This window comes from Gadus morhua, chromosome 12 (genome assembly GCF_902167405.1).
Source record: "Gadus morhua chromosome 12, gadMor3.0, whole genome shotgun sequence".
Lineage (NCBI taxonomy): Eukaryota > Metazoa > Chordata > Actinopteri > Gadiformes > Gadidae > Gadus > Gadus morhua.
In genome coordinates, this window is record NC_044059.1 from 6,112,863 (window position 1) to 6,128,808 (window position 15,946).

At 47.3% G+C, this 15,946-nt stretch overlaps 1 protein-coding gene across 1 annotated transcript in view; it reads left to right on the forward strand.

Annotated features, from left to right (window-relative positions):
* Nucleotides 1-11,158, forward strand: part of atp10a (ATPase phospholipid transporting 10A) — a 38,261-nt gene extending 27,103 nt beyond the window's left edge. The window contains exons 15-21 of the mRNA XM_030372031.1: nucleotides 2,308-2,384; nucleotides 4,249-4,374; nucleotides 5,534-5,734; nucleotides 6,150-6,230; nucleotides 6,738-6,842; nucleotides 8,266-8,453; nucleotides 8,868-11,158. Of these exons, the coding sequence (XP_030227891.1) occupies nucleotides 2,308-2,384; nucleotides 4,249-4,374; nucleotides 5,534-5,734; nucleotides 6,150-6,230; nucleotides 6,738-6,842; nucleotides 8,266-8,453; nucleotides 8,868-9,510 (1,421 nt within the window). The 3' untranslated portion in view covers nucleotides 9,511-11,158. The remainder of the gene's footprint in view (nucleotides 1-2,307; nucleotides 2,385-4,248; nucleotides 4,375-5,533; nucleotides 5,735-6,149; nucleotides 6,231-6,737; nucleotides 6,843-8,265; nucleotides 8,454-8,867) is intronic.
* The last annotated feature ends 4,788 nt before the right edge of the window (nucleotides 11,159-15,946 follow it).

Sequence of the window (15,946 nt, forward strand, 5' to 3'; positions counted from 1 at the left end):
AGATGCATGACGGATAGAGTAGCAAGGTTTGCTACAGTCCACTGGGTAGGCTGGTAGACTGATCTATCCAGCACACATCTAGGTGGACACGCCCACTTGTGATGTCACAAGAGGCCGATTTCCAAAGCGGCTTGTAATGGCTTATCACACTCACACCTGGTGGAATAATGTGTCCCCTTTAACACTGGTATGATAACGCTGATATTTGACTGGCTGATGTTGATATTCTACACTTTTTTTAATAAATGTCAAGGACATCGCGTAGCACTGGGGGGAATTTGTGTAAAACATTGTCCGATGTGTAAACAAGACTTATCTGAAATAAATTGGCTTTCAATGAGTTATGGGGATTAGGAAGCAAAAAAGGGGGAGTATTGAACATCAAACTGAATTCATCACTGTGGATATCTTTTATGTCTGAAACAACACAAATATATCAAATGTCTCCTAAAGAAATCAATCCAATGCTACGGTTGCCTATAGTATTAAACTAAATAGGCAATAATAGTGTGTGTGTTGTTATGTTATCGACTTAATAAAAGCGTGTCATCAGTTAAACACACACCGTCAAGCGGGTAGCCCAGTTGTCATGGGAATGCAAATCCCAGCCGCTAGGCTTCCATGGCAGTTTGAACCGTGTCGAGGCGGGCCAGTATAGTATACTGGGAATACACTTCTTGAGCAAGAAGACCTCTGAACCCTACCTGCTACTTAATGACCTGTATCTTAATGTCACTGCGAGTTGCTTTGGTTAAAACTGCTGAAGTCCTAAATAGTGGAATAGGTGTTTGACTTAGTTGGTACTTAGGGTCTAGTTATGGATTGAAGTGGGGCCAGGTTTGACTCCTGCAGTAGAGTAACTTCCGTCACCTTAAAACGGTGCAAACGGTGCTCAGAAAACCACAATGGGAGTTTCTCTCTGAACTGCATATTTATTATCTCCTCCACTTGTTGTTTGGCAAAGCGAAGACGACCACAAGCGAGGGTGTGTGCTTCCTGCTGTTCTGACTGCTGCTGTCGCTCTTGAGCGTATAATTGGCTTTTCTCTGAGAAGATGGTCATAAACTGTTGTCTGTCGAGAGCACGATATCCGTAGATCAGTGGCTGAGTATAAATGTTGTGCTCTTGTAATGCCGACACATTAGTGCACATAAAGTATTAACCAGAGTGTTTAATTAAAAGGGGTTTTAAAGTTGGATGCTGTGGGGCTTAATGATGCGGTGGTGTAATGTATGGGGTGTGTGTGCTAGGAGAGCGGTGTGACTTATGACGCTCTGAGTCCGGGAGATTTATTAGTGTCCTCCTGCAGTCAGGTAGGGCTTTTGTTCTTGCCTTCCCAGCGCTTTTCCCCTTTTCTTGCTGTGTTAGCAATGCAGAGAAGAGAGGGAATAGAGATGTTTGCACAGATATGCTACATGCTTCGGCTATGTCCGTGTGGTAGGGCTAACAAAGATGGCTGGCGATATGCTACTGCTATGTTAGTGTTAGAGATAGTAAAGATGGCTGGTGATATGCTACTGCTATGTTAGTGTTAGAGATGGTAAAGATGGCTGGTGATATGCTACTGCTATGTTGGTGTTAGAGATAGTAAAGATGGCTGGTGATATGCTACTGCTATGTTAGTGTTAGAGATAATAGAGATGGCTGGCGATATGCTACTGCTATGTTAGTGTTAGAGATAGTAAAGATGGCTGGTGATATGCTACTGCTATGTTAGTGTTAGAGATATAAAAGATGGCTGGTGATATGCTACTGCTATGTTAGTGGTAGAGATAATAGAGATGGCTGGAGTGGCGATATGCTACTGCTATGTTAGCGTTGCAGGGCTAACAAAGATGGCTGGCGATATGCTACTGCTATGTTTTGTATCAGGATTTTCTTTGTTTATACAGCAAAACAACCTTGCATGTTGGCCAGACACTCAAAATGCCCCTGATGGTTTAATGGCTTTTGGTTTTCTGGGGATCGAAGGTTATTGGCTGACATGCCATAAATAGCAGCAATCCTGAAATGCTATGAAATCAAAGAATGCTAAGGCCTAGGGCACTTACCCAGCTGCAGCTCCGCTGGGTTTGGGGACACTGTGGTCCGTCTGATTCCAAGCGGTCTTGCTAACCAAACAACTAGCGGTTAAGAGCTACCAGTAAATGGAAACAGTTGTTTAGCGTTTAACCGCCACCACGCTATCCCATTTCTAGGGCTACGATGGCTATCTGAAGCTAGCTAGCTTATTAATTGTATTATTATCTTTATACTATATTTTTTAATAAAAAATGCATTGTCTGTCTTTCTGTCTGTCTCTATCAGGTGATGGAGCTAACGATGTCAGCATGATCCAGGTGGCGGATGTGGGCGTCGGCATCTCGGGGCAGGAGGGCATGCAGGTGGGGTGAGAGAGAGAGAGGGAGAGAGTGAGAGGGTGATTTAAACATTGACTGCGGGGTAAGAGTCTGGTGGGTTATGTAGAGTTTAGTCCGGTCTGTGTGTACCCTGTGGTGATAAAGAGTCTGAAAATAAATGAACTGCATTTACATAGAGCTTTCCTGCGCACTAAGGCCACTCAATGTGATCTACAGTGTCATTCCCCCCGCACATAAATTAGGAAACATCCCCGCTCCCCACTGTGAAATATCAGACACTAAATGTCTGCAGCACGCGGCAGGCTACCGCTCTAGTGACCCTGCTGACGTCAATCCTTAAGGCTTAGTTATGGTTCCATGTCGACGCAACGCAATGACCACGCAGACATTTCAACTCGAGTCGGGAACCTGTTTTTGGTTCTGCGTCGGGTTTCAGTGAGCGGACCAATCCTGGCTGCTGCGTCGCCTTGACGCAAGGTTACTACTCCTGGGAGGCGCACGTCAAGCCCTTGCGCCGGACGCAAGGAGGGTCCGCAAGGACGTGATGTCTCCGTGAACCAACCATAACTCTACCTTAGTCTCAAGCCTCGCCCAACAATGCCTCAAGAGCCCTTGCCCTTCCCCTCAACTCTCTTCAGAGGTTGCCATGCCCATCCCCCCCCCCCCCCCCCCCCCCTTTCCGCACCCCCACCAGGGCTCAGGTTAGCTCCGCCCACTGCTCAGCGGGACGGCGCCCGCTCCTGGCGGTGATGGAGCCGTCCAATTAGCCTCCCCTCCGAGGCGGCCTGGCGCTGCTGTGTGCACATCTGCTTAAAGACGGCGCATCCTGTCCCTGAGCAGCGGCGGGCCATCCGTCATCGTTAATAACCGCCGGTCTTAACGAGCCGCCGGCCGCTCCTCCTGCACGCCGGGGGGGCGGGGCCCCGGTATGATTAACACGCCCGTCTCTCTCTCTCCCGCGCCCCACGCCTTTTTTTTATTTATTTTTAAACGCGTCCATTAGGGGCGCAGCAGACGGTAAAGCGTCTCGAAGACGCGGCGTTGAACGTATTCTTCTTGTTGACACTTTGGGTCTGACGGCCGCCCGTGTAAAACGGCGCCGGCCGGCGGGGGAAAAACGGCGGCGTGATGAAGTGAGTCTGCTTCTCGGCCGAACGACGCCGTCGGGTCTCTTAACGGAGGCGGTTGACATCCGTCTGTTGTCGTAGCAATGAATCCCCCCCCCCCCCCCCTCCCCCTCTTGCCAACCCGGCGGTTGGCAAGGGGGGGGGGGGGGATGGGGGGGAATTCATCGCTACGACAAGCCCAGGTTATTGCGTGAGGAAAGAGGGCTTGTGAGTTGAGATCAACCTGATAAATGAGTTATGAAAACGATATTCCGACCGCGAGGATGCAGATGGGATTTTTAATTCCAAACAAGCAGCCCCCGTCAGTGTGTTCCCCTCATCAGCAGCTCTGTCCAGGTGACCAGGGGCGACCGGATAAGACCAGAGTCAGCCGGTTCAGACCTGCGGGCTCCAGGGTTGGGGCCGGGTTCTCTGGGGACCACAGCAGAACAATGCCCCTTCAAAAGTGCTGCTCTTGTGAACTTTGTTTTTATTTATAGTTTTTGTCATTATCTCTGCCGCGGGGTCTCTCCGGGCGTCACAGGCCCCGCCTCCTCACCCGCCAGTCACCCTCACACCCACATCCACCGGCACCCACACCACACTCGCATCAACTAGCACCCACATCATACCCTGAACGCCCACGTCTTCGAGCACCCACACCATACTCGCATCTACGAGCACCCACACCCCACACACTTCTACTAGCACCCACACCCAGATCTACTAGCACCCACATCTACTGGCACCCAACTAACGTGTTTCTCCCTGGTTCTGTGTAGGCGGTCATGGCCAGTGACTTTGCCCTCCCGCGATTCCAGTACCTCCAGAAACTGCTCCTGGTTCATGGACACTGGTGCTACTCCAGACTGGCCAACATGATCCTCTACTTCTTCTACAAGAACGCTGTGAGTTCCTCTGGCCCCGTGACCCTTCTACCGTTCCCCCGCCAGGCTCTCCAGCCACCCTGCTTCGTACACGCTCACTAGTGGACGATTTGTTAGAGGGTTTGTGTTTCCTGGGCGAGTTTATTCCAATAGCACCCTTGAAACTCGAATGCCCTTTGGTGCTTTACTGAGGCAGGAATCCCGTTATTGAAGACATGTTTCAACATTTAAATTTCAAAGCAGTGGGCAAACTTTGTGAGTGCTACGGATCTGTTCTATTCGATTACATGGTGAAGAGGATTATTCTTTAAATACATTTCGGTTGGCTTTTCTCTTTTGAAACGTGGCCGTTTCACAGAGAGCAGGGGAACATTCTGGGTTGTTCTGTAAAAGACCCCCTGTTGTTTCTTTGTTGGGGGGGGGGGGCTGGGGGGGAGCGAGCAAACTGTTTCTTTCTGTTCTATACCATGAGTCCTGAGCAGAATCAGACTGCATGAAGCCGTCGTGGAACCGGGACCACTTACACTGCAGTGAGCAGCACACAGATCACAGCTATTACCCTGCTTTGTGGAAGCTCCAGCCCGGGGTAGTACTATTGATGTAATGGTAGTACTGATGTGTACCTGAGTGTAATGGCACCTGCTCCCCCGCCCTGGAAGCCAGACTAGCTGTAATCTGGTTAAAGCAAATACACTTGGAGCCGAAAAACTAAATAATCAGGAAGCGCTAGGAGTTCTTTCCTGGGGATACTTAGTGGCTCGATTACAGACAGACAGACACTGTGCATTCATCCGTCCACCCATTTTTCACAATGAGTAATTCATCGTTCATAAATCCATCAACTGACTGTACATCGACTCACTCCATTTGTTCATTCATTCAGTCAGTAAATCAGCTATCTATCCGTCCATGATTTCATCCATCTATTCATTCATTTTCCCCATCCATTACTTCCCTAACTTGTCCATCTATCCGTCCATTATGTCTTTATTCCATCTAATTTAAACAATGAATTTAATATTTCGTTCTCCATCTAATCCATCAATCATAGTCATCCATCTATGAATGAACTCATGAATGAATCGATTACATAAATAACGAATGCATTATTAACCACAAAAGTACAGATTTCCCCCATTAACCGGTTGATTCCTCCGTTCCCCGGTGGCCGTCTCCCCAGATGTTCGTGGCGCTCATCTTCTGGTTCCAGTTCTACTGCGGGTTCTCTGGCTCCTCCATGGTGGACCAGTGGTACCTGGTGTTCTTCAACCTCATGTTCTCCGCCTTCCCCCAGCTGGTCACCGGGACCCTGGACAAGGACGTGTCCGCCCACACCCTGCAGGCCCTACCTCAGCTCTACATGAACGGACAGAACTCGGAGGTACGGGGGGGGGGGGCCGTGTCTGGGTTCGCCGCGCCGAGGTTGTGGCGTCATTTAGAGTTTAATTGGTTGTTCTCGTTGTTGAAGACACAATGTCAGGCCGATCAATTGCACGGGGCAGGATAGTCTAGTGGTCTCTAGGGTGTTTGACTCCCAGCCGAAAAGTTCTGTGTTTAATCCCAATGTTAGCAGTCTACCTGTAGGCATCATTGAGCAAGGTGTGCCCACGCCCCTAGCTGCTACTTAAAGTCCTTAATTCACTGTAAGTCGAGTTGGTAAATAGTGCATCTTATTCATCCGTATGAGTAATATATTCATTACGCAAGATTAATCCACAGCCAGCGAGGGGCGTGAGTGTGTGCGACTACAGTGTGTGTGTATCGCCATTGTGTGTACTAAGCTGTGTGTCCTGCAGGAGTACAAGCCATACATGTTCTGGATGAACATGATGGATGCCTTCTACCAGAGCCTGGTCTGCTTCTTCATCCCCTACTTCGTGAGTTCCCTCCGTGCCGCGCTGCGGAGCACGCGAACAAATACAAATAAGATCTACCTGACTGAAGACCGTACATGATTTGATGAGAGGTGTGCGTGTGTGTGTCTGAAAGAGAGAGAGTGTGTGTGTGTGTGTGTGTGTGTGTGTGTGTGTGTGTGTGTGTGTTGAAGGAGGGCGAGTGGTGTGAGTGTGCAGGGACTGTGTGAGTCCAGGTGGTGAACAGCAAAGCAGAAACCCTGTAAAGCTGCCATTCAGAGTTTGTGCACAATGCAGCAAAAAGCTACATTAGATATAAATGATTTATCACAGGGTACTAACACTACACCTTCCTCCGTACCCCGCTGCCTGGCCGGTCTCACACACTCAATATTCATCTCGCTCTGTGTAATTCTGTAACTCTCTCTCTCTCTCTCTCTCTTCTCTTTCTCTTTCTCTTTCTCTTTCTCTTTCTCTCTCTCCGTCTCTTGGTCTCCGTGTCTCGATCTCTCTCGGTCTGTCCCTCTCTAGGCCTATGCTGGCTCTGACGTGGATTTGTTTACGTGGGGGACCCCCATCACCACGCTGGCCCTCATCACCATCCTGCTGCACCTGGGCATCGAGACCAAGACCTGGGTAAGACACCGGGAACAAGCCCCTCTGACCTTCAACAAGCTAACTACCAATGTTTCCATCCTGCCTGTATTCCATGCAGTTCAGCACATCAACCCGTGTGCTGAAGACCGCAAACGGTCCCAACAGAAACGTGACTTCCCCCTCCTCCTCCTCCTCCCCCTCCCCCATCCCTCAGAAAATGAATGCGGGCAAACTTGTTGGCGTGTTCAGGCGCTTGGTCGCATGGGTCCCACTACAATATCTGCAGCTGATTAGATGGAGACGCAGCTGTCGATGCCATATAACACCCCAGACAGCTACCCCCTCCATCCACCTCAACCACCCCCTTCATCAACCTCTACCACCCCCTCCATCAAACTCATCACCCTCTACCCAGCCCTCTAGCCTCCCTTCCAACCAGAAACCGCCTCCTCCATCACGCCTCCACCCCCGCTACACAAGGGCACTACACATTGAGACGTCTAGGTGGAGGTTGTCAAGAAGGCGGGGAATTACCTTTTCAATTACATTTTTTTTGTATAGCCCTCAATCACCATTACAGTCTCAAAGGGTTTAAAGGCCAAATATTTATGACGCGTCCTGTTCCTGTTTGTGTTTAGATTCTGTACTCTTCTGTGTGGTGGTGTGTCCCAATCTGACCATTTATTTAATCCTAGTTTATTTATCCTAAAGAGTGCTCTATGGGGCGGTCCTTGGCGCTGGCCGTGTTTTTAAACGTACGACCCCCCCCTGCCGTCGTACGACCGCTGCAGCTGAAACCGTAAATCCCCCGGCTGGCAGGTCCTCGCTCTGTACGGGAGAATCTCTCTTTCCCCCCCGGGAGTGCTGCAAGGGCCAATCGGTAGCTAGAGGCAGCAGAACTCCGAGAAGTCCAGCGGTCAGACCGGATGCACCCTCCGCCGGTCGACCGGGAAAACCTGGCATGGAGCCCTGGGAGAAGTACTCCCTCATTGAGGCGGAGGAGGAGGGTTGAGGAGGTGAATCGAGGGGGGGAGGGGGGGATGTGGAATTTCCTGAGTAACTGAATCATGTATAATGTATTATTTATTCCGATTGCTCGCTGCTGTCCCGAGTGTTTGTGTGTGACCGAGCTGACTAGGCTGGAAGGAAACTTATCTGTAATCAAATCTGTCTTGGTGACTTCTCTCTTTCTCCCTCTGTCTCCCCTCCCTCTCTTTCGTGTCCCTCTTTCTCCCGCTCTATCCCCTCGGCCTGCCCGACCTCTTTCTTTTGTCCATTTATTCTTTCTCTCCGTTTACCTTTCTCATCTTTCATATGTCGCTCTTACTCCCACATTCTCTCTCTCTCCATCTACCCTCTCTTTAATATGTCCCTCTTTATCCCATGTCTCTTCTCTCTCCTCCCCCCCGCTCTCTCTTGCTCACTCACTCTTCTCACCTCTCTCTCTCCATCCCCCTCCCAGACGTGGATGAACTGGGCCTCCATCGTGTTCAGCGCATGTCTGTTCTTCGCCGTGGCGTTGAGCTACAACTCGTCGTGTCCCACCTGCTACGCCCCCTCCAACCCCTACTGGACCATCCAGAGGCTGCTGCTGGAACCCCGCTTCTACCTGCTCTGCCTCGTCACCCCCGTCACTGCACTGCTTCCCAGGTACCCACGGGCAAGGCAGGGAATCAGTCGGGGTCTCTTAACGGCTGGAGTGGATTCACACTTTGGTCAAGGGACTTAATGCATCCTTTGGGGGGACATTGTAGCGGCTACAATTGCTTGGTTCAAGAAAAAAAAAACTTAAAAGTCAAACATATTCTGCACAAACGGTATGTTAATTCATATAAGAATAATATAATATCGGAAGTTGTCAGCATTTCAATTTTTTGAGGGGGAAACTCAATCTGTGCAAAATACATTTTGGGTACCATCTATATATCCTTGAGGAAGATTTTCCTAACCCCTACCTGTCCCCTTCATGAGAATGTATCTTAATAACCTAGACCTTTTGGATTAAATGCTGACTAAATAGTAACTGTATAGGATCTTCTGCCTCTCTCTCTCTGCGTCTTCCAGATACTTCTACCGGGCTTGCCAGGGTTCCCTGTTCCCCAGCCCCACCAAAGTGGGCAGACAGCTGGACCGAAGCTGGCGCCAGACCCACGGTGGAAACATCTTCAGCCTGGGAAATCTCGCCTCGACCTCGGACCCCCTGGGCCTTAAGACGGCCTTCGCCTCCTTCAACAACCCCCTTCCCAGATACTTCCCGCCCAAGGACCACCCACAGAGCGCCCATAGCACGCTAACCATACCAAAGGATGCGGCGGTCTCGGCTCCGTCGGACCCCCCCCTGAGGACTTCAGAGGACCACGATCAGTCGACAGCGACGGACGATACGCAGTCCTGCCTGGAGGTCACCAAAGAGCTTCCTGGGGTCACGGAGGGGTCGCGGGTCGTCGAGTCCCCGGAACGGTCGGCGCTCCAGCGGTCGGACATCGGCGTGTCCGGCTGGGTCTCCTCCACCCCTCCTCTCCTCCAGAAGGAGGCGGTGGAGCTGGGCACTGCGCCCCCTGGTGGGCGGTCGCGGTGCGTCGCCTACACCCGGAACTGGGAGCAGAACCAGGGGTCGGACCCGGAGACCCCCCCAGTAGAGTCCCGGACCAGGACCCAGACCAAGCAGTCTATTGCTGCAGACTATTCTGAAGAGGACCGGCTTTAAAACCCTGCCCAGGATGGATGTATTTAATGTTATTCAACATTTTGCACGATAGCTTTTTTTTAAGTTGATATATATAGATATATATATTATATTTTTTAAGAGGATTTTTTTTATAAAGACGAAATTAGGTACTTACTTGCTTTTATATTTTGAAATCGTGATGATCATGGTTGAGATTAAAAGGAACTGGAATATCTTCAATATATTTCAATTCTGGAGGATTTTTGAGCTAATTATGCATTTCAGTACTTGTGAACAGGCATTTTATTTAAGAACAGTCATACCATCTCCCTCTGATACGATGTTCTATTCATTCTGGAAGTTAAGCGCTGGATTAAAACCAAATACAAGCGATACTGAGGCATTAGATCTGATTATGGATGTTTAGTTTGTTCTGCGTTTTTTAATTTCCTTTCCTTTTTGCCGTATTTCTATGTTTTTTGGTTCTGTCTGGTTTTCAACGCCGGTTTTCAACACCGGTTTTCAACGCCGGTTTACAACCGATAGCAGAGAGAAGAGATTACGTTTGGGATTGGGTTGGACTCTCTTTGCTATCGATCTCATTTTAGTCTCATTGCTGTTTCGTGTTTTTTCACACATCAAGATCCATTTAATACATTCTCCATTTTAGATATTCTCCATCCAACGTGCTCTTTCTTTTCCACAAGTAAAGACTTAAGAGCACAAAGAAATATTGATGGAGCACACAGTGGGTGTAAAACAACAATAAGGATAAATGTGGTTTGTTGGAAATGTAATAAGCCTGGAAGATGGATCGGTTCCCAATGCTACAGGATGTTGAGTAAAGTTGCTCCATTCAATTACAGCATCATATTAATATCATATTGTGTGTGTGTGTGTGTGTGTGCACATTTACATTCCATCTGTTCAGGCTGCTGCCTGCTCCAAAGTACTTTTATTCAAATGAATTGCAAGTACATAACAAGCTTTTTTCAAATATTGAAGACGGGGATTTCAGAAGTAGCCTGCGTTTTGTGAAATGAAAGATTTGTTTCAGATCAGAGTATTTTTTGGTTCTTTCGGCGTGTTCAGATGCAGGATACTGTTCCTATTGGCACTTTCCCAAAGCACAACATGATTTTAAATCTATACAAACACCCGGTCAAGCTGTATGCTAAAGACTGTTTGTTTCCAAAGATCTGCACCTTGAAAGTGTCATCCTTATTTGTGAGTTGGAGAAAGAACCATTTACACATAAATATATAAAACTGAGTTTCTCAACAGCAACATGTGCCTTAACACTGGATAAGATGAGTGAAACCTTTTGTCGTTCATTCAAGTTGAGATGGTTCCATGGGCCATCGCGGGCTGAAGAGATGTTGGTGTTTGTAGATATTTATCTGATGTGCGTTAGCTCCTGTATATCGCGTCTTTGTTGGAGTTCAATGCCCTGTATTTTATTTGTACTCTCTGTACTGTACCAAAGCATGATTAGTGTTGAACCAAAGCTAACCCACTGCTACATTCCATGATAAATTCCATTCAAGGAACACCCAGATCTTGAACTGGCCATGGCCTGGAACACATTCAAGTTTTTTGTCTTTTGTGTTATAATACTTGCATCAGTGTTATATGGCATTTTATTATTGTTAGTTATTCATCATGATTAAATCTGTCCTTGATGTTATTTGTGTGCAATGCGAATGTATTGTTAAATTTCTAAATTTCTAAAATCTGAGACATTTTGTACCTGAAACCTGACTTCATAAAATGAGATGCTTTTCAAGGAAAAAAAAGTACTGATATTTTTTAGCAAATTAGGTCTCCTCTTCCAAGTAAATTTTAATCTCTTCAACATTGTTGCACCATTGTATCACTGCAACTCAAAGAATAGGAATGAGGACCAAAACCAAGTGCTGCAACTATTTACTATGAGTTTATAATTCAGCATTAAAACAATTCCTCACAGTGTAAGCCTATTAAAAGCAGACTGTGTGGTCGTGATAAATGCTTGGCGACATTCTGGCCTAGACTATTTGTACCGAAGCTAAAGTTCCCCATCTCGTTTCGTTATTCTTGGTAGTACCTTCCCCCTGCGCTGTTATTCCATCCCTAAACCGCTTCATTCCCTGGAGAATCGAGTCTCTGTCTGGAGATCCATACTCTCACCGCTCCCTCTCCTATAGGAGCTGAGTACCTTAAAGAGGTCGTCTGCGGCGCCAGGGAGATGGATTGTGGGTATGCTGTAGTGTTGCAGAGGTTCGTCTTCTCCTGCTGAGCTCTTCGCCAGGCGAACGCTGTTATGAATGTTTCGGTGGCTGCCCTGTGAGGGAGGTGGTGGGCTACTGGGCTTGCATACTTCCCTGACCAACGCTGAAGTCGGGCAGCTCACAGCGGATTAAGTGTTTTGTTGGCAAACGTTGAGACAAAAGTGACGAAAGACGCATTACTTGGCCGTTGCTGTTGTGCCGAAACCACACTCCCTGACAGCATTGCACTCCTCTTCGCATTGAATTTGGATCATTGGGGGGTTTAAATCATCGTGATCTGTTCACTTTGCAGGGTAATACCTTCTTTGCTGTATTTCACACACCCAGAACAGAAAGTCACTCTTCAAATGTCAGAAAGCCAGAAGCCCCAAACATTGTTTGACCACGGACCTTATGTATGATGATGCCAATTTCCACACTCCTCCTCCTCCTCCCTCCTCTTGCAACCAGGCGAGATCAGCCATCCCTTGACCCGCATCTGCAACAGAATAAATATACAAGCCGTACTCCGCACAGCATGGAAAGGGCCGGGGGATTGATTTTGGCCATATCTGTCAAATTCATCTCCCGGGACGATGTGTAAAAACATGAGTAATGCTCCTGGGGTTTGCTGGGCTGAAGATCAATTATCCTAAATCCTTCCCGAGACCCCCTTCCCTCTTTCAATGGTTTGATGACTTCCTATGATTACCTGCAGACCAGGCGCGTGCCACCGCCGGTTCTGCTCCCGGATAATGGCAAGTCATTTGCATTTTGTCATACAAATGCCTCGTCGACTGGAGTCGTTAAAACCGGGGTGACCCCCATCGTTCTGAAAGGCTGAAACCAAGGTATTTTCAATTTCCTGAGATGTCTCGTAAATAACCCGGTTCGATGCTGCTGTCAGAGGGCTGGCGCGTGTGACATGTTTATGTGTTTTTTAACTCGCCGGCTGCCTCTCCTCCGAACTTGTGAAATCACTCTGATGGCTGTAGGCATGACATCACGTTTTATGTCTATTAAACACGCGCTGACATCGTGTGCACGAGGCAAACCCCTGCACTAGAGCCAATGGCCCCTTAACCATCCCCCCCATGCATGCCCACCCCATGCATTACCCCCACCATGCTTTACCTTTTTGTGTTTTCCACCATGAATTGCCATGCATTACCCAACATGTTTTACCCAACATGCCCTAGCCCCCCCCATGCATTACCCCTCCATGCATTACCACAACATGCATTTCCCCTCCACGTGGGATTCAACATGCCTTCTCCACATGTTTTGCCCAACAGGCCTAACCCCCCCCCCCCCCCGTGTGTTGCCCAACATGCCTTACCCTCCCCAACATTTTTACCCTGCCATGTGTTACGTTACCCCCTCCATAAGTTACCAGACATGCCTTACCCAACATTGCCTCCCCACTCTTAACTGCATGTTTCACCCATGTTAGCCATGTTTCACCCTAATCAATGGATCAGCGGTCTGTCCATGTTCCTGTCATTTCAACCTGGTTCTGTGGCATAAATAAATGGATCAGCGGCCTGGCTTTCTTTGTATCATTTCCACTAGGTCATATCAACAGGTATCTTATACGCTAGGCCGTGGTCATAGAAACGCTTAATCAGCGAAAAACTAAACCAGGCCAATTCGCCTGGGTGGGGGGTCTTGAGTTGGCCTAAATGAGGGGCATTCAATGATGAGAACCGTAATGACTCAGGTACTTTGTGGAAGTGTTTCCTCACCCCAATCACAGGAGTTTGCAGTTATCCGGTGATTGCGCCAGTAAATCACTGTCATCGCTGTGGCCCGCCCCCCATCCTCAAACGGCTGCTTCCAGGGACTTCTTCAACGAGCCACCAGAACCGATCATAAGTAACGATTATTCACCCTTAATGGTATAATCACAGGTTAAACGGAGGCGTCTTTTAAAAGAAGGTCGATGAAACGGTGTGGGAAGCAAACTTCCGCTTTCCCTTACCTTGTAGGCCAATTGCTTCAAACCACGACCCCCACCAAGTTTAACGTCCGCCTGATAAACTTGTATGCTGTATATCTGAAGAAAACAAGGTGTGCTTCATAGGCGTAAGACATTTGAGTTATGTTAATGTTGAATTAACGCCCTTCCCTCTTCCCAGTGACCCAAAGGTCAAAACTACCCCCCAATATAACTGATCTAATCCCATGTCTAATCCCCAGGATACATCTTTTTTCTAAGGGTTCTGTTCTGATGTGTCCACCCATGAATCACGAGTATAACTGGTAAGAACGGGTTACCTGGAAACAAATATTTTGTACCGTTTAAAATATCTCAGAAGAGCTTCTTGATGTTTGACCTTATAAATATTTTTATTCTGTTGAATACTGCCCACTTGGCCGAGTCATCAAATGGGAATTTGGCAAGTATTTGTGCAAATTGGCCGTTCGGTTTTCCATAGTCACAAAGCAGTGGCGCAAAAAGTGGGTATGCACTATATGCGGCGCATAGGGGCGCCCCCCCGCTCCTTCGCCTCCCTCCACCCCCCCCCCCCCCACGGCGCTCCAGTGGCCGCCCCCTCGACTACGCCCTGTAGGTGAGCGCCGGAGTGTTTTCATTTGAACCGTATTGTCATCTGATGACACGTACCTCAATATGGAGAGGCATAGAAGAAAGCCCTCGGGGTCACAACATAGAAAAAGAAAGATTGGGAAGGTCGTTTTTATGTCAGTGTATCAAGAGAAAAAAACAACAGGTTACTGATCAGAATGGAGCCTACAATATAACGGATCATAAAAAGAAAAATAAAGGAACTTGTTTGTGGTTATTTTGTTTTACTTCAATCTCTATGCAAGTCTTTGTTTTATGTCAATAGACCCAGTAAAAACGGAGTTATAAAGTTGATACTTTATAACTCAATTAATAATCCAAAATTTAATAAATTAATAATCCAAAAAAAAAGAAAAGAAGATTATTATCGTATCTGAATCGAGACTGAATCGTTCTACACAGTATTACGATGCATCGAAGAATCGATTATTTTTCCCACCCCTATTGGTTACTGTACTCCAACAGTTCTAACAGAGTCTACTGTTTTGCATGTAAGCTTTTTGGTGAAACTGGTGGGGTATAATAACTGGCAGTGTCTTTCAAAGATACTGAAGCACCATGAAACAAGTGGTTACCACATAAATGCTTATCTGATGTGGAAAGAATTGGCACCCCGCTTATGCCTAGGTAAAACTATTGATAGCGAATTGCAGAGAGCCTGTTGACTGGAGTGATCGACTGCATACACTTCCTTGCAGAAAGAAACCTGCCACTGAGGGGGACTGTGAAGATGTGAATGGCATCTTCACTGTGTTAACATGTTTTAAAAGATTCACGTGTTCCTGTCTGGCTGTTAGCCCTGTAATAGTCTGCAGCTGTGGCTCATAGATTAATTGAGCTACACCCTTTCTGGTGCTCCTTAAGAGGGCCAGAGTTCTAGACTGGAGGGCGGCTTGAGTTGTGCAAGTGACTCGACTGTTTTTAAGTAAAAATATGTTTTTACCAACAACATTGTGCGTCGAGGAAACTCTTTTTCACAGGGACAAATGCACAGATAGGAAATCCTAGAAATGGAAATTTTTCTGGGTATCCTTGATCTCTTATAGCACGGTATGATGTTACACTGGCAGAGCATCTTAGAAAGGCTGCCTCTAAAAAAAACACCGGATATCTGTCTTGGTGCACTCAAAATGAATTTTTTGATTCAATATCAGTGTGTTTTAGGTCAAATTTGTGCCCAGATCAAAGAGGGGGGGGGGGCGCCTGCTATGTGTCTGCATACCCCCCAGAAAGTAGGCAGTTGCGCCCCTGTCACAAAGTTTGTTACAAATCTACGAAGACCAATGCAGTCCAGTATTGTAGCCTACCTTCTGCTTAGGTTCCTCTGTGGGGTAACAGAGACCCCTAGTGGCTCGGAGGGAACTGTATCTGGCTTCTTAATCATTCAACCTGATTATAGTCTTATATCAATAAGGGATATTTCATGTTTATAGAGAATAGAATATATGCAACTAACCCGTTGTTACAGTTAAAAAATAATGTGTATACATATATTATTTCGTATATGTCGTCTTTGTACCTTAGTATTTCCTTACTTTGAACTTGTACTTGGAATTTACACATTAATGGCTTTGCCACTTGATTAGCCATTAATGTATACATTCCGTGTTCAACCCTATAATGACATCACACATGCGAG